Raw genomic sequence first — 16921 nt, forward strand, 5'->3', positions numbered from 1 at the left:
CTTTCCCTTTACCTTTTGTTTGGTGCCTCAAGAAATCGGACTTCTCACTATCTGTCTCTTCCGACAAGCATCGCCCTTTCTCTTGACGACATTCTTCCCGTTCTCCAGTCTTACAAGCTTCACCAGCAAGAGTTGGCAGGTCGTTCTCATCCATGGATTCTCGATTTTCAAGATAACAAACATTCATGCACTCATGTCTTTTCATTTGATCTCCATCCTCTTTCTTGGCAGCGATAATCAGTTTTTCACAAGATTCAACTTTGTTCATCGTATTAGGATCGTGGTTTAGAGCATTTCTTACGCCCAATGATTCATTCGCCAACAAGGTCCCACTGTTTCCTCCAATGGCTCTTGGAATATCTGTTCCATATTTAAACCACCACATATCAGTGAGAGGTAAGTAAAAACTGTCTAAAACCCACAATTCAGGCAAACTTTCTAATAATGGAAACGAACAGACATTAGCTACAAATCCATTCACCTAACAATCTTCTTGAATTACCTTCCCCTGTCTCTGCTGGTTTGCTATCTGCATCATCTCTGTTCTCCATCTTATCCTCGGACAACTCCTCCTTACTGGCCATACATGCAACAATGTTCACATCCTCCATACAACCACCAGCTCCTGCCAAGAAGGTTCAGGAAAAAAAACTGTATAAGAAAGAAGGAACGCTTGAATACAAGAACATGGAAATAGAATCAATGGGGGGTGTTTTCATTGGACACCTGACGAAGGTCTATCCGTTTCAGTACTTGGCAAGCAATCTCGGTTCACCCCAGCTGCAGATCTATCCTGGGTTCGTAATTGAAAACTTAGATGAAATCTTGGCTCATCGTTTCTGTGAGGAATTACCATATTGTTCAGTGTAATACCAAAGGCAGGAGAAATCAATTTTCTCCTTTCAGTGAAGCTGCAATCGGTGAATTTTAAGCTCAGACCGTTCTGTGGAGACCACACTAAACTCAGACAGAGGATCCATGGCCGCAAACTGCATTCCTCCTTTCAATGAACCTGCATTTGCACCTGCACCTACTTTGGTTTTAACGCTCCTCTCTTTACTCTCATCACCACCATCCATCTCTTCCCAAAGGAGTTGACCTGAGACATACCAATCAGATCCATGAAAGCCGAGCTCGAATAAACATATCTAGCTGACATAGCTTACAAGACAAGAAACTGCACCATTCGGCAAAAGTACAAAGCAAGACAAAAGAAGTTATTTTTATAGGTAAATAAGAAGATTAATCAAGCTGGCGATACTTAGATCACAATTCCACAGCCCACACCAATGCAAACTACGTACAGTGAACATAAGTTGAAAATTTCAAAGAACCCTAGTGTTCATTTCGTGGATTTGACGAGTTTTTCTCATTGTGGATCGAGCAAACTGATTACCTAAATCCCAAGCAACCCTTCATTCTCGTGGGGATTCCCATCTTCGAATCACACGACATACTGCTTAACTATCACATTGCTCTACAATTCCAACCCTAATTGACAGAAGTACCGAAAAATGCATGAGTGCCCTAATTAAGGGCACAGAAAAAGAGGGCATGTAGAAAATCTAAGCAGAAAACCCTCTTCGAGAATAAATACCCAGAAACCAATCCCCAGAGCAAGATCATCAAAATCAAAAGAAAAAAACCATCGAGTAACATGAAAAATCGAAATCGTCGATGAATCGGCTTAAGAACACAAAAAACCCACCATGAAGCAACGAGAGAGAGGGGGAGAGAGAATGCAGCAGTGCCAAACGTCTATGGCTACAGCGTTGTGACGTAGAAGTTGCTCACAAACGAGTTATACACATGTTATAAGGTCCCCGGACTGCCACGTGGCCGCATCTCACTCCATAGATGGTATACGCTACAGAATAAAATAATTACTCCTAATTACGGCAAAACGATGTAATCGCCGGCTATATATCCATACAATTTCTCGAATTATTAAATATTAAATTACGAAATACCTTATTCATCCATATCCAGAAAATGAGAAAACGTGAGATTTTGAAAGCAATCATATTTCATATTTGATATATAATGTTAAAAACCAAAAATAAGAAATTGTTAAACTTTATATAAAAGTTTATATTAGTAATTTAGAATAAACCCTATATATATATAGAACTTATTAGTTTACTTAATTAAAAAAATACTTTATAGTATAAATCAAAATATCATAAATATATAGGTAAATTAATAAAATTGATACAGTTTTAGATATTTTTATAAAAAAATTGTTTGAATCTGTCATTAATTAAAGTTTTAATTAGATATATTTTAAAATTAAGAAATTTATTTGAATGTTTTGTCCAATTATAATAAACAAAAGATCCCAATCCACATAATTCAGATATAGATGAGATATATATGGTGTAGTATCATTATCTGTGTCTGCATATTCATATATATATTTATCAAAATATAATATATATATATATATAATATGTCTATATGCGTAAGACATGACAAGCCTTGCACTATCTATCTATGGCCTCTCTCTCTCTACATATATATACGGCAAGGTGGTGTCCTCCTGCGTTGTCAAACTCTTGTCCTCTTTTGCCGTGGTCACCTTTTATATTGAGGAAATTATTTTTCATATAATATAATATAAATAATATATATGCATTTGTCTTGCTAGGTAGAAAAAGAAATTACACCCGTAAAATAATAATTTGATAATTATAATAATCTCAAACTGCATCTTCATTCCAGCATAACGAAACAGAGAATACACACTGATATAATTAGTTGAAAATCAAATGAAATTTCATATCGAAGATAGAAAGATTCATTCGAAAGAAGAGCAGAAGAAACTCTTTTTACACAAATGTTTTTCATGTTTGTGTTTTTTTTAATATAAAAAGATTACAATCCCCCATTGTGCCTCTAGTGCCCGTTTGAAGGCCTGAACTCTGTGTAGCCATTGATGCTTGCCGATAAACCATGGCTCGATCTCTCCAAGCCCAAGTACGGAGAAGCCACGGCTCCATCTGGGTTCCTCATCGCAAGTAAAGACAGGTCCATGTTCGCCATTTGCCACTGGGTCGGTATCAAACCATCCATATGCCCATTCACATAAGGTGGGGCTGAGCCATGGTGAATGTATGAGCCGTAATGGCCATAACCACCCTGGTCGAACCCTTCATCGTTGTAATTCCTGGACGACATGCATGATGACAATAACTCACCTGAGAGGCCGAGATCCATGTACTGACTGTTAAACAGTGACGGCACATGGAATGCATTTCCCGAGCCGCCATTTTCGTCTTCGAGCAGGTCGTTGATGATGTCGAGGTGGGGAAACTCGTCCGTCACCAGGTTCTGTGTCTGTTCCAGTGGCCTGCTCCTCCCTATGAGGTTAGCCTTGAGGGAGTCACGGTTCATGCTGATGGGTGTATTCCTATGAGAACTTGAACTCCCTCCTGTGCATAAGAACCCACCTGCTGAGTCATCCTGAGAACCGAGACTGAAAGGAAAGCCTGATTGATAAGAGGCCGAGACTGGAGGCGGCTGAGAGTGAGGCGGCAATGAGTTCACTCCCACGGCCAGAGAGCTTGAGTGGTTGAAACTTGAACCCACAATGGCACTTTTATAGGATTGAGGAATGTAGGGTTGGCCACTTGGCGACAGGTCAGGACCCAACCGGCCAGCTGAGCTAACCGAACGAGTACAGAATGTGGCAGTTTGAACCGCAGAGCCGACAGGGTTTGCTTGCATCTGGGGAAGTATTATAGGAGCACTTGAAGGCCTCGATATAAAAGGTGTTGGTTTTTCAGCAGGTTTCGAAGCAGCAACCTTCTGAAACTCAGCCCTGTGACCCACTGTTCGCATCTGAAGACTCGGGGTTAGTGCTGCTTGATCCGATGAAGGCGGTCCATTTAACAATACTTTCCTGATCGGAACAGTCTCTACATTTGTAATGCCCTTTTTATCGGGTTTCACCTGCACTATAGATGTAGGATTCCTCGGAGAAATTCTTGGAGACGATAGCACGGCTGCGCTTTTCTCTTTAGGCCGGTCCATATCAACTGAGTGCACGACTTTTTGTTTCATCTGCACATTTCGCTCCTGCCAGAATGAACAAACCCGAATATCAGGTTATTCACATTTCTCTTCTAATTTTAGCTGTAAAAATGCCACGAGTAACACACCTTATTAACAGGACTACTCTCCCCAGAACTCTCTGGTTCCTGAATGTAGGAGACAACTGCATCGGCTTCGTGTTCACCAGCCTTACCTTGCTCGGAAGTACGGTTCTGATTCTTTGGGGTTGTTTCATGTTTTGAAGGTTGATATTCTGTTTCACTCACCAAAGTACTGGCATCAGATATCACGTTGCCTGGTTGGTTCTTTTCTCTGCAAAAAACAGCTCAGTATGTTCAATTGAGTTATAAATTTCCGAAAACAGACAGAGAAACAAAGCAGCAGGCTGGAAAAAAATACTTACTTGCTCGGAGACTTATGGTAACGATGATTTAAGATATTTCCTTTGTAGGACCCGTTGGCTACCCCTGATCGAATCGAGTCATTAGAACACGTCGACGAACTATCATCCATCACAGACTGATTCTCTCTTTTAACTCCATTCCCTATAGATATGGAACTGCTTCTTCTTCCGTTACTACTGCCTCCTGTGGGAGTAGGATGAATCTCGGAAGTGTCTGTATCCCAATGAACAGGGCTACCATCTCTATCTTCAGAATCGGGCTGAAGAATGTCAGCCGAATCATCCACAGAATCAGATATGTCCGAAACATCTCCAAGAGTATCGGATTTTTCCACGCTGTACTGTCCTTTCCCTTTCACCACAGAGTTCTTTTTATCGTCGCTTTCCTTGTCATCTATCGGGGAACTCACCTTTTCCTCCCTTCTTTTCTCCTTCCCTTTGTTTTTGTTCTTTTTTTGTTTCGCCTATGAATGTTCAAACAATCAGAGCACTTCGACACATCGATAAGGACAAGAGTAAGGGACAGGATTAGCTTGAAATGCAGGAGCAGTCAACCTGTTTCTTCTTTGATTTCTTCTCTTTCTCGACCCCTCTTTTAGCCCTCTGTTCACTTTCTGCCAACCACGCTTCCTCTTCTTCACGGATAAGTTCTTCCTGCCTTTTCAATGCAATGGCTTCTTGGTATGCAACTTCAATTTTGTTACTGCATTTCTCAGAAAGATTCCAGTAAAACACGTGAGGCACAGGTTGAAATGCCGATAAGACATACCATATCATAAAAAATAAGAAAGAGTAAACAGGTATAGCTCTGAACAATAACTTCATTAACCACAAACCTTTTAGAGGCCCAGAACAAATAATGTCAACCTTTTTCTATGAATTGTAGATTTAACCTTGTATTACAATATTTGTTTACTTATGCACATACATTTATGGAATTTTCAAATATGAGAGAGATATGACACCATGTCACCTGAATATATGGGCAAGAACAAATATTTCAACAGTTCGTCTTCCCAATTCAGTTAAACGCCTCTCATCACGTTCAATGGCTTCCTTATTGAACTCCTCTCCAGCATTGCCCTCCTAGATGATGTTGAGGAATACAAAAAGTAAAGTCATCACCACCGGCATAATTTGCTAGTAAATATATTGAGCAGATATGTTGTAAGAAATTTACAAAACAAGAATAAGAAACCCATAATAAAACCTAATAAACTAACCTTGGTACGATTTTGAGGACCCTTTTCATCTTTTGGGGGCAATGGCTCCAGGGCAGCCCTTTCTAGTAGTAACAGCACATCATCAATTAATACAAACATATCTTTGTCCAGACTAACAATTGGAGCTGGTGATTCTTCAGCATCCAACAGTCTCAGCCTCCTTTTCTTGTTCTTGGTTTGGCCTTCAAGAGCCTTCAACCCACTATACAAGGAATCCATCACCAAAGTGGATGTGACTTCCTTCTCTATGAAGAAGTGTTTTACGACTACTTTTAGAATCACGTCCATTTTCTCCCTCGACATGCGGCGTCTGGAATTTTGATCCATCCCTAACCAGAAGGCACAGAAGCTGCAACCAACAAGGACATACATTTGGTTTTGTGTAAATTGCTCAAACTCTGAGGGAGAATTGATTTAAAGAAATACATGGAAAGCAGCATTAGCGTAATGAATTAGAGCATATTCGTCCCAGATTCTCTTCCAGGAGTTTACCATCATTAAATCTTAGGGTGTCCAAACGGGTATATCAGAGACACTGAAGCAACACCACCAAATAAAATTCAGAGTTATAGCAATTAGATTCCAAAAGTCGGTTATGCCTGTTATAAATTACTCTCACATTGTGCAAATTCACCGGAAAAAATGAACTACGATTAAGGAATCCACTATGATTTCTTGTCTGGAATACGGAAGAGTTAAGTATAGATATCACGATGCTAAATACCTCGCCCATCTGGCTTTGTCCTCTATCAACCTCCCCAGCTTGCTTCTTCTCTCCTCCACAAATCGCCGACAAATTTGCTCTACATTTGTCAAATACACCCTAACAAGTTCTCTCCTATACTGACAATCAAGGCAGCGAAATGGTCGGTCCACTCTCTCTCTACAAGAATCAATTAAGGAATGTTATATACAAAGCCAACAGTAATAACAACACAGGAAAACAAGAATCAGCCCATAATGGTACCCCTGGGAGAGCAATAAATAATGTGGGCTTAAACTCAACAGTGAGCAAACAGAACCCAGAATGGTTATTTTGCACATGGCTTTACATTCAGTCAATCTCGCATTACCTGATGACCTGAACTTGAGCCTTTATTATAAGCGAGTCAGAATCATCTATGAACCCATCCTGCAATTTAGGTAACTCCATAAATTTTTTCCATCCCCAATCATGCTCTTTCTTCCAGAATCGATGCAAAGTATCTGCACGAAATGTGTTCAGTTGTCTGTACATTGAAAACTGAGATGGGAACAACAAAACCAAATATGCAAAAGGTAACCTGAGTATTTCGATTTTTTTGGATCTTTATTCACCACAGCTATTGTAAACTGTGCAAAATGACTCCAACCTGTCTCGGATATAACAAAAGAACCAGTCTAATAAGGCTTGCAGCCAGAAAAGACTAAATTGAAGACAAGTGAACAACAATACTGACCTGGAAGAAGTTTATCATGGTTTGCAACACAAAGAAACAAAGAAAGATGGTTACAAACATCGCAGCCCTGGGGATAAATCAAAATATACCTGCCATACATGGAATAAAGATAAAAAGGAAATAACATCAGAGAAGTAGAATCAAATCCCAACACAAGTTTCTACAGATACCGAGAAGTGGAGAATGGAACTAAGAACTTGGAATTCCTTCAAATGTTCAGGCAAAGCAAAAGGGAACCAGGGCAGTTTCGATTTAAAGTGACTAAAGAGGTTGGGAGCTTCAAGCTTATTGCTTGGTTCAGTGATTGAATAGCTTACATCTAATACAAAATATGCATGTAAAAAAGAATAACCACGCCTTCTGAAAAATGCAAAAAAGAAAGAATTGCTACAAAATGCAATACGAAAATTAGTACTTTAACTGAGAAAGCCAAAGTACATGGACGAGAAACAAGAAAATAAGCCACATACCATTTGAAGCCACCAACTACAAAAGCACTGCTACGGAGCTCCCTCTTATTGATCTCCGAGAATTTATCAATCTTCCATGTATGTCTCCCATATAGTTCAGAGGGTTTTTGCCCTAGCAAAAGGAACCAATTTCAGAGGAAATGACATCCATGATAGAATAGTACAAAACTAAACAAAAAAAAGAAGAATCGGCTTAAATATCCATAACTAGAAGCAAATAGTAGGATATTATGCGAAGGTGAAATTTTAAACAGAATGGATAAAACACAAGGCAAAAAAGAACAGAAACAGACAACAACCTTAAATTTCCATTACTAGCACATTTTATCGATAACAGTTGCCTTTAGGTTCATGCATTTGCTTAATCAAGCACGTCCAACTATAAGATGATAACTCTGAAATGAAAAGAGAAATAAGAAAATTCGGCGCGAAAAGTCAACTACTATCTTGCAAGTTTCAACATCTATATAGAATGGATACAGATATCATCTGTAAAATAACTGGCCTGTACAAGAAAACTGTATGACCCCCAACATAGAATTCTTGTAACTATAATGCAAATGTATTAATAGAACAATACATGGATGTGATTCATCTGTAGAGACCGATCTTATTGGCTCACATCCATCCACATGACAATTCCAAGTTCATGAGAAATACTCAGTGCACATGCAAGCACATACCATCATCATCATTGTCATCAGTGTCCCAGTAAGGGGGTGACGTTGATGTAGTTCCATTCTCCACTTGATCAGATGACCTCCATTCCACCAGTGCTTCCCCCGATTGGCTTCGCTCTCCATTCAAATTCTCCTCCACTGATCGGGTATGAGACTCTTCATCAACAATATCAGCCATTTCCCCACTAGGTTAACTTACGCGCCAAAAACGTCGAATACCCTTCCTTTAACTGAGAAAATAAATATTGGAGACAACAGGTTACATCCCGAATTCTGCCAATCCCGTGAAAGACGAGATGCTTTTCACATTGAAATCCATTCCAAACAAGGAACCAATCAAAATGTTAAATAGTGGTAAGCAAAATCGACATCCCTATGCCTCAGATTTCGAGAATCTCACAGTCCGGATGGCAAATGAACATTAAAGCAGTTGATTTCGCCACTGAAACATACGAAAACAGGCGGCTATCTTCTCTCCGATTGTACCAATCGTCTGTTTTTTATATTCTATCAGAACCTAGAATCATAACTTCACTGATCCTACACAGAGATCTGGCTCGTACAGGAAAACTGTATCAATCAATCAATCACTGAGCAAACAACATCACAAAATCAAATCAAACAATCCTTCCCCTCGGTTTTCCGAGGAACCAACATTATTCATGCGTCAAATCCATTGCCTAAAATCTCACATCAGATAGCCAAAGGGCAATAAACCCTAAATCCAATCTTCAGGGACGGATTAAAAAAAGCCCAGCTGAAAACACAAGAAAAACCAATCTCTCGTTTCAATCAACTAAATCTCCAGAGGTACACCCAATTGCATGAAAACATCGAGAACCCAACAAAACCCAGAAGAAGAAGAAAACAACGATCGGATAGCGATAACCGCTCATGAATAAAATAAAACCAGATTGAAATCGCAAACCTAAGCCTCGCAAAACCTGAACAAAAGGAGAGCGAGATTGAGAGGGGCGTTCAGGGCATCGTTTAGATCAAAGCGAACCTGGTTTGGTGGAAGAAAGAGCAAAGAGGAGCGTATTCTTCTAACGGGTTAATGGCTGCTCTTCGAGATTCTAGAGCGAGAGAACACAAGAGACGACGGAAGAGAGAGGGAGAGGTCGCAGGAAGCAGCTAAGGGGAAAAGGAAAAATGAGAGGAAAAAACAAAAGGCCTTTCGAGAGAAAGTCTTATTTTAATTCGTGTGATAATATTTTAACGTTGATGCTTTGATTTTTTTTTTCTTTTTCCAATTCATATTTATTTCTTGTGCTCGAAGTAATTTATTGAATGTATCACATATATATATATATATATTGTAACATGTAATTAATTATATTTACTCGTGCACATAACAATATCGTTAATAATTCAACGTTTTTTTCCAATATATAAAACAATTATACTTTTTCAAACAATTTATTTTTATTTTAAAATAATGTACTGAGTTATAAATTAATTACTCGAACAGAATAAAAAATAATATTATCTTATAGGAATGATTAGTTTACTTGCTAGTTTTGATAAGATAAATTAAAATTATTTTTATATTTTGTAAATTAATAAATTTGAATAACTCAACGGGAACAATCTATACAACAAACTGATTTGGTTATACAAATCAACACTGTTAATACATTTTGAACTGTTTAATAAAATGTGTATCTTCCTGATTTCCTTCTTCTTGGTAATACAAAAAATCAATATTCCGATATTACATATACCAAATATATATTGAATTCGATAATTTTTCAAATTCGAATTTTTAAACATATATATATCATATCCATTTTTTATCTCGATTTTTTAACATATTTTAATTCGTTTTTATTTTAAAAATATTGAATTCATGAAAAATAATATCTATTGGATTATTATTGTGGTTTAAAAAATCATAAGAAATAAATAATATCAAATGCAATCTTAAAATGGAGGGATGTTAGAGCTAGAGGAGGCTTGGAAGAGTCCAGATTGAAAATGAACCTCTTAAGGTCCGAAAGTACATTTGGGCCTTTTGGGCCCATAGAGTGATTTCATGTACCCAAAAACAATTAATAAGATGAACCACATCATATATATATATATAAATTTCTTAACTGCTATTCAATGTCTCTCTTGACATTTATTAACATTAATGAACAAAGTTCGGCAAATTGGTTTGAATCATCACACAAGTCTTTGACAAAATTGCAAAAACCCTCCATTCTTGATTGTCATTACCCAACAAACTGCCATCTTCAACTTCAATCTCTTTGATATTTATTTGAATTTAAACCCTAAACCCTAAACCCTTTTTTGATGAATTGTTACAACCCCAATTTTGTAAGAAAGCACCAGTGGTCTAGTGGTAGAATAGTACCCTGCCACGGTACAGACCCGGGTTCGATTCCCGGCTGGTGCATTTCATTTTACTCAACAAATAAAATGCCTCCTTTTTCATTTTTTTTTGTAATGGCTTTTTTTTTCTTTTTTTTCTCAATATATAAAAATAAATATGAGGAAATTTGCTATAAATATTCATCATTTTTTAAAAAAAAAAACAGAGATGCGCAGATGTATATGTATATATATACACACAAAAGAATATATATTTGTGTATATTGATATTTCTCCTTTTCCGGCTATTTTTCTTTGTAAAATAAATACTTTACTATATAAAATAAAATGGCGGCACAAAGAATCAATATTTTGGTGTAAACAAATCTAACTTTTCTGAGATTATTTTATATATGTATGATCAGCTACATATTTTATAAATTATATATCTGGGATAATAACCCGGCTGGGGCCTTTCATTTTACTCAACAAATAAAATGCCTCCTTTTTCATTTTTTTTTGTAATGGCTTTTTTTTTCTTTTTTTTCTCAATATATAAAAATAAATATGAGGAAATTTGCTATAAATATTCATCATTTTTTAAAAAAAAAAACAGAGATGCGCAGATGTATATGTATATATATACACACAAAAGAATATATATTTGTGTATATTGATATTTCTCCTTTTCCGGCTATTTTTCTTTGTAAAATAAATACTTTACTATATAAAATAAAATGGCGGCACAAAGAATCAATATTTTGGTGTAAACAAATCTAACTTTTCTGAGATTATTTTATATATGTATGATCAGCTACATATTTTATAAATTATATATCTGGGATAATAATCCTATTATTTCCGATCTTTATGTTTGAGATTTTGTCTCTCAAATAAACATATTTAAAGTATAAATAGCTCACTAAATGCTGTAAATAAAAAACGCTACATCTAAATATATGTATATTAAGTATCTATTTTTTTCATATAAAATCCTAAGACTCTAAAAGACATGTTTAGAGTTTAAAATTATTGGAGAAAAAGACATCGGTTTTCAATAAACTTCAATTTCCTTATATTTTAAAAATGAAAGAGAAATAAAAAAATTTCTTTTATATTAGAGACCTTGTGTGTCAAATATAATGGGCAGAAACATATTCTATTTTTAAATATTATGTAATATGAATGTGTAATTAAATTATATTTTATTACAAAAAATTGTAATATATATATATATATGCTAAAAAGGTTGCTTAATGAAATTCGATAAATATAAATGCAAGTAGATAGATATGAACATCTCCTCATCGGAATAGCATTTTGAGCTCTTCGAGACGAGCAGATCGGACTTCTTCATCGGTAAGAGCTCCGGCGATCATCCGTTGCTTTCTCGCCTGAACCTGTTGCATCCTCTCCTCCACCGTATCCTGCATTCATCATCCATCATTCGCCATTCACCATTCAATGGATCAAATGAGATTGGTGGTGTTATTATTACAACCTTAACGATGAATCTCCGGACGCGAACTGTTCGCTTCTGGCCGATTCGATGAACTCTCATTATCGCTTGCTCTTCCACTGCCGGATTCCACCATGGATCCTACAGTTCCAATCATCATCATCACCATCATCATCATCATCATCATCATGATCGGGAAGTGTTTTTGATTATGTATGATCTTACCATGAGAAAGACGTTCGAAGCTACGGTTAGATTCAGACCGACTCCTCCTGCTTTCAGAGACATTAGAAGAACCTGGTGCAGACACAACAGAAAAACAGAATTTTCAGATGTTAATGTCGGATTCAAATTTCAGTATTTAAAAGGTTCGTAACTTACTCTCTTCTCACTGCTTTCATTGAATTCCTTCAAGATCTTCTCCCTTGCTTTCTGTGCAAGCTTCCCATCGAATCTGAGAAACCCTATTCCTCTTCTCCTCAACGGAATCTCCAGAAGATCAAAAAACGAAGTCCACTGGCTGAAGACGATGCTCTTTTCGCATCTCTGTATCCTCTCTAAGAACCATAACAGCTTCGATACCTTGGAAGATTCTTTCCAGTTCTTCACCACATCAACTCGGAATTTGCTCTCAGTTGGGCAAGAGATTAACTCGTTCTTGCTCACTGTCGTCCTGCAAATCGGGCATAGACCACATGTCGGAGCCCTCCAGCTGGAAAGGAGGCATTCCCGGCACATTCTGTGAGCACAAGGCGTGAGGACTGGATCATCTGCAGATTCCAAGCATATTGGACATTCTTTGCTTTCGCCTTTTCGTATATCTTCAATGACCTCCTCAACATATGCTCGAGAAGGAGCCGGCTTTTGGGACATGGAATCCATGTTATTGTCCAGAAATCTCTTCGCAAGTCTATCCAAGTCTGCATACCTCTGTGAATCTGCCCGGCTGCAACAATTTTTACACAACCTTGTGTTGGAATTTGCTTGCTGCTGATGACAGTAATAATGTTATTTGAACATATTATTATTAAGTCTTGGTTTCTGCTTTTTTTATTACCTCATGACGAGAAACGGATGGTTGCAACATTGACGCAAACGGAGTAAGAGCTCGAGGATGTTTGCATAGTTGTGAAGAACTTTGCCTTGTGCCACAAACTGATCGAACTGGACCTGTTTCCGACCAAGCAAGCAAAGAGCAGCAGTGATGAGGATGTTATAATAAAACACAAACATGGTTGTGTCAGATTATCATGTCGAAATGTGTATGAATACTTGCTTTGGATCTCTTGAAAAGGGCGGTGTAAAAGTCACGTTCCTCTTCAGATTGTTCACATTCAACAACTTGGACATCGGTTGGAGGGAGTTCAAGTATTAGTCTGGAAAATTTGGAAAAAAAAAACATTGCAAGATTCAGATTCTGACAACAGACAGAAACGGAAAGAACACACAATAAGAGAAAAGGCGAGACCAATCAAAATCAATATTACCTTCCTTCATTGTCTCGTGTTTCCTTTGTCCTTCTCAGCATCAACGGCCTCAAGATCGCCTTGATAAGCTTCAGCCCTTGTGGATTTCCATTCTCGTAAGTCTTTTGAATGAACTTATTCCACCTGTCCATACACACACACTATAAGGCATCGAAGCTCTGAATAAAAAAAATTAACAGTTGAAGATTATATACCATGCCCAGTTACACCATGGCTCGACATGCAGGAAACATAGAAGACTGTAAAGATCTTCGAGTTTGTTCTACAAAAAAGATATGAATGAAGACTTTGTGTCAGTTTTCAAGAACATCATATGAACATTTTGTGTTGTCTCAACTCAAAACTAGCGTCTTTACTTGTAAGGGAGTTCCTGTAAGACACCATCTGCAATGAGACGACAACTCAAACGCAGCTTTGGCCACTTGAGTCTTCCATGACTTAATCGTGTGAGCTTCATCCAGCACTACCCTGTACCAGTTCACCCTGTGGAATATACTTTTCTCCATATCCTGCATTTTTTTGGTTCATCAGCATCTGATACTTCATATATATATATATGTGTGTGTGTGTGTGTGGTTGTGAATATATATCATACTTGTTTATAAGCTGAGGATAAGACACCATATGTTGTCAAGACCACATCATGATCTGCAATCACCCTAGGGTTATTTGTTTTGTCACCTCCGTAGCAAACTAACACAGATAAGCTGTCCGGACTCGAATGAGTCTCCATTTCATCCTGGAATTCGTTTAACGCCCATGAGAATTTCTCATATGAAAAAAAAAACTTTTAGGAAATTGTGAAGAAATGGTTATAGAGGGAGGCAATTCTCATTCACCTTCCACTGGCTCAACAAAGCCATGGGACAAACAATAAGAGTGCCTCCTTTTGCCTTTTGAGAGCTTTGTCTGGCCCTTTGGCTCATATTTCCTGTAACATTGGCATTTTCATTATCTGGGCTACCTCGACCTGGCCGTGCTAGTATTAACGCAATCGTCATCACGGTTTTCCCAAGTCCCATAGCATCTGCAAGTATCTGCAAAACACAATGTTCAATTTATATATTTGAGAGAAACACTGTGTTAGGATAAAGAGATCATTGTATATCAAAGTAGCTTACTCCGCCTCTCGCCATCTGTGTTGCAGCCGGAAACTGGATTGTTGCTTCGCCATTGAAGACATTCACATAAATTGAGGGTGCCCTCCTGAAGATTTTTAGCATTTCATATTCCAAAATACATTAGAAATCAATACTTGAAGGAAACTACCTTGGCCACCTTCCCAGGTTCAATTTCATCATCGAGATACTACATACCCGTCACAGATTCGGTAGGCTTCCCAGCATGGATGAAGAGTTTCAGCTGCTTTTTCAACATCAATTCCTTCTTCAGATTCTGACATCCAGTAGAGAGCTTGTTTCTGGTACGGCCTCAGGTTGCACATGAGCGTACTCGGTGGTTCCATTTCCTAAAAAAATTATGTAAGAAAGAAAATCAGATTTCAATTAAGTTTTTTTTTTAAGAACAGCAAATGATCACACAAAGATATTATTACCTCCAGGTTGTATGAATCTGCAGCTCCAACAATTTTGTTGAGAGATGTCTCGGAAACATCTTGGTTATCTTCGTTGTTCTGCTCGCAACCCCTTCTTCTTTTCAGTACGGGCAGCATAGCCGCTTCTTTGTCCGAGTCATCCTATCTCAGACAATGCATAAATCAAATTAACTGTATTACATGTCATAAACTCGACATGAAGGATAATATAAAAATTCAGAATATCTACATTAACACACATATGTCTTCAAGATTCGTTCAGCAATTGCAGATAACAATGCAATACATTGGGACACGTACCTCCAAATTCAGCAAACGTTTGTTGGAGTTAAGTTCCTGAACCGTGAACTCCGCCTGATTGAAAATATAAATAAATATATATACGAGAAATATAACGGATATTTTGATGGAATAGCCTGATTCAAATGTCTAGACAAGAAAATATCATTGGTACATGCCTGTTGATAAGGCTTGATCTTCAGGTGCTTGAAAAGCAGACGGAGCGGATAAATCATGGAATCTATGTTTGGAGGGCTACCGATGCACCAGGTTGACTTGTTCACATCGGTAAATATCATGCTGTGAATGTAAAAACTGCCCCACCACAGACCATACAAAATTTTTACAGTAGCTATCAGTGTTAAATGATCAAGTGACTCAAGATTAAAGGGAGACTGGAGGGAAACGATCTTTTTTTACCTGACATATAAGGTAATATCTTGCATCATTTGAAGATTTGCTGGAGCAGCTACACATCTACCAAGCATTTTGACCTTTCCAGAACGTGCAAGGTACGTTGCCCAGTTCGACAACTCCATTGGAAGCCTACCGATCTAAATATTACATCGGTCCAAGGAATATAATCAACCATTAGTACCTTGAATTCAAGAGTCTCAACACATCATTCGAGAACGAAGAACAAGACTAGAAGCTAAACCCATTCTAGTTTTTCACGAAACTAACACAAAAATTATGGCAACTTTGCATATTGAAGTCAAAATGTAATCTTTCAGCACAGTATGTTTCCTAAAAGCATCAACAAACTAACCAATAGACTTCCAACTCTAAAGCTTCACAAGTGAACTACCATTATTCAGCTTCACATCAATGTTCAAATGTAATAACCAACTCGAAAAAAAGAACCCAAGTTTTGATCTTTATGCATCGCATGAGTGAAAAGTGGCTAACCTCTCCATTTCTTTTTGTAGAGAAACGAACAATATTAGCGCATTTCCAATTGGTGGTGACAGTAGGAAACTTGAAATAAACAATCTCATTGTCCACCAATTTCCTCCCTTTAGATGTGGAAATAGCTGTGACCAGTGATCTTCCTACCAAATACCATTCTTTCTCCACTGGAAAATCCCCATCTTCCACTACCATCTTTTCTTCAATCACTTCCTTCTTCACATACACGGGTTTCGGTGCATGAACATATCTCTTCTCTTCTTTCACACGGGAATTCAGATTCTCTGGTTTCACTTTGGGAGCTACAGGGGGATTCGGCCTTGTTGCATGAATATTGGCATCCGTTGGTGCTGACCTTTTTGCGTGCAGATCCTCCTCTCTTCTTGCTGAAAGACGAGCTCCCACGCCATCAAAAAAAGCTTCGATCTCTTTTTCCATCTTTATCTCTTCTAGAGATGATGTCTTCCCACCATCATTGAACTTTGGCTGTTCATCCTGGACTTTGGTAATCTCTTCTTTCTTTCCAGGCTCATCCAAAGGACCAAATGCGGCTTTATCTTGCACTGTTTCTTCTTCTGACCGAGTTCCTGAATCGGTTTCTTCTTTCACCTTAACATTACAACACCCATTGCCTGAGAGTCTTGAAAG

General features: G+C 37.8%; 2 protein-coding genes and 1 non-coding gene across 4 annotated transcripts in view; 1 reads left to right on the forward strand and 2 right to left on the reverse strand.

The window, feature by feature from the left end:
• Positions 1-2750: 2750 nt before the first annotated feature.
• Positions 2751-9412, reverse strand: LOC104815986 (MATH domain-containing protein At5g43560). 2 transcript variants are annotated; one of them, XM_010544626.2, is made up of 13 exons: positions 9275-9412; positions 8272-8498; positions 7589-7700; positions 7119-7207; positions 6963-7031; positions 6753-6885; positions 6404-6562; positions 5680-6028; positions 5430-5542; positions 5012-5159; positions 4457-4920; positions 4161-4365; positions 2751-4077 (listed from the first exon to the last, which is right to left on the reverse strand). In XM_010544626.2, the coding sequence occupies exons 2-13, from the start codon at positions 8444-8446 to the stop codon at positions 2896-2898; spliced, it is 3198 nt and encodes a 1065-aa protein (XP_010542928.1). In that variant the 5' UTR covers positions 8447-8498; positions 9275-9412; the 3' UTR covers positions 2751-2895. The 2 variants fall into 2 exon arrangements, with proteins under 2 accessions (XP_010542928.1, XP_010542929.1); XM_010544627.2 differs by having other exon boundaries at positions 9213-9412.
• Positions 9413-10598: 1186 nt separating this feature from the next.
• Positions 10599-10669, forward strand: TRNAG-GCC. The gene has a single exon. It is a non-coding gene; the product is annotated as a tRNA-Gly (tRNA).
• Positions 10670-11814: 1145 nt separating this feature from the next.
• The window catches only part of LOC104815987 (putative SWI/SNF-related matrix-associated actin-dependent regulator of chromatin subfamily A member 3-like 3), a 5875-nt gene continuing 768 nt past the window's right edge, over positions 11815-16921 (reverse strand). Inside the window, exons 2-19 of the mRNA XM_010544628.2 lie at positions 16274-16921; positions 15785-15918; positions 15544-15679; positions 15386-15439; positions 15086-15226; positions 14847-14998; positions 14652-14736; positions 14370-14567; positions 14126-14269; positions 13887-14039; positions 13725-13792; positions 13531-13653; positions 13320-13419; positions 13101-13213; positions 12425-12989; positions 12269-12340; positions 12086-12184; positions 11815-12011 (exon numbers count right to left, since the gene is read on the reverse strand). Coding sequence (XP_010542930.1) covers positions 11889-12011; positions 12086-12184; positions 12269-12340; positions 12425-12989; positions 13101-13213; positions 13320-13419; positions 13531-13653; positions 13725-13792; positions 13887-14039; positions 14126-14269; positions 14370-14567; positions 14652-14736; positions 14847-14998; positions 15086-15226; positions 15386-15439; positions 15544-15679; positions 15785-15918; positions 16274-16921 — 3108 coding nt within the window. The 3' untranslated portion in view covers positions 11815-11888. The remainder of the gene's footprint in view (positions 12012-12085; positions 12185-12268; positions 12341-12424; positions 12990-13100; positions 13214-13319; positions 13420-13530; positions 13654-13724; positions 13793-13886; positions 14040-14125; positions 14270-14369; positions 14568-14651; positions 14737-14846; positions 14999-15085; positions 15227-15385; positions 15440-15543; positions 15680-15784; positions 15919-16273) is intronic.

Source organism: Tarenaya hassleriana, unplaced genomic scaffold (assembly GCF_000463585.1).
Source record: "Tarenaya hassleriana unplaced genomic scaffold, ASM46358v1 Cleome24, whole genome shotgun sequence".
In the NCBI taxonomy this organism is placed as follows: domain Eukaryota; kingdom Viridiplantae; phylum Streptophyta; class Magnoliopsida; order Brassicales; family Cleomaceae; genus Tarenaya; species Tarenaya hassleriana.

Coding starts and splice junctions, on each gene's coding strand:
- LOC104815986 (XM_010544626.2), bottom strand. CDS start 8,446: ATGGCTGATATTGTTGATGAAGAGTCTCATACCCGATCAGTGGAGGAG. Junction 7,208..7,588: donor GTAGTTGGTGGCTTCAAATG/GTATGTGGCTTA, acceptor CATGTATGGCAG/GTATATTTTGATTTATCCCC. Junction 5,160..5,429: donor GTTCTTGCCCATATATTCAG/GTGACATGGTGT, acceptor TGAGAAATGCAG/TAACAAAATTGAAGTTGCAT.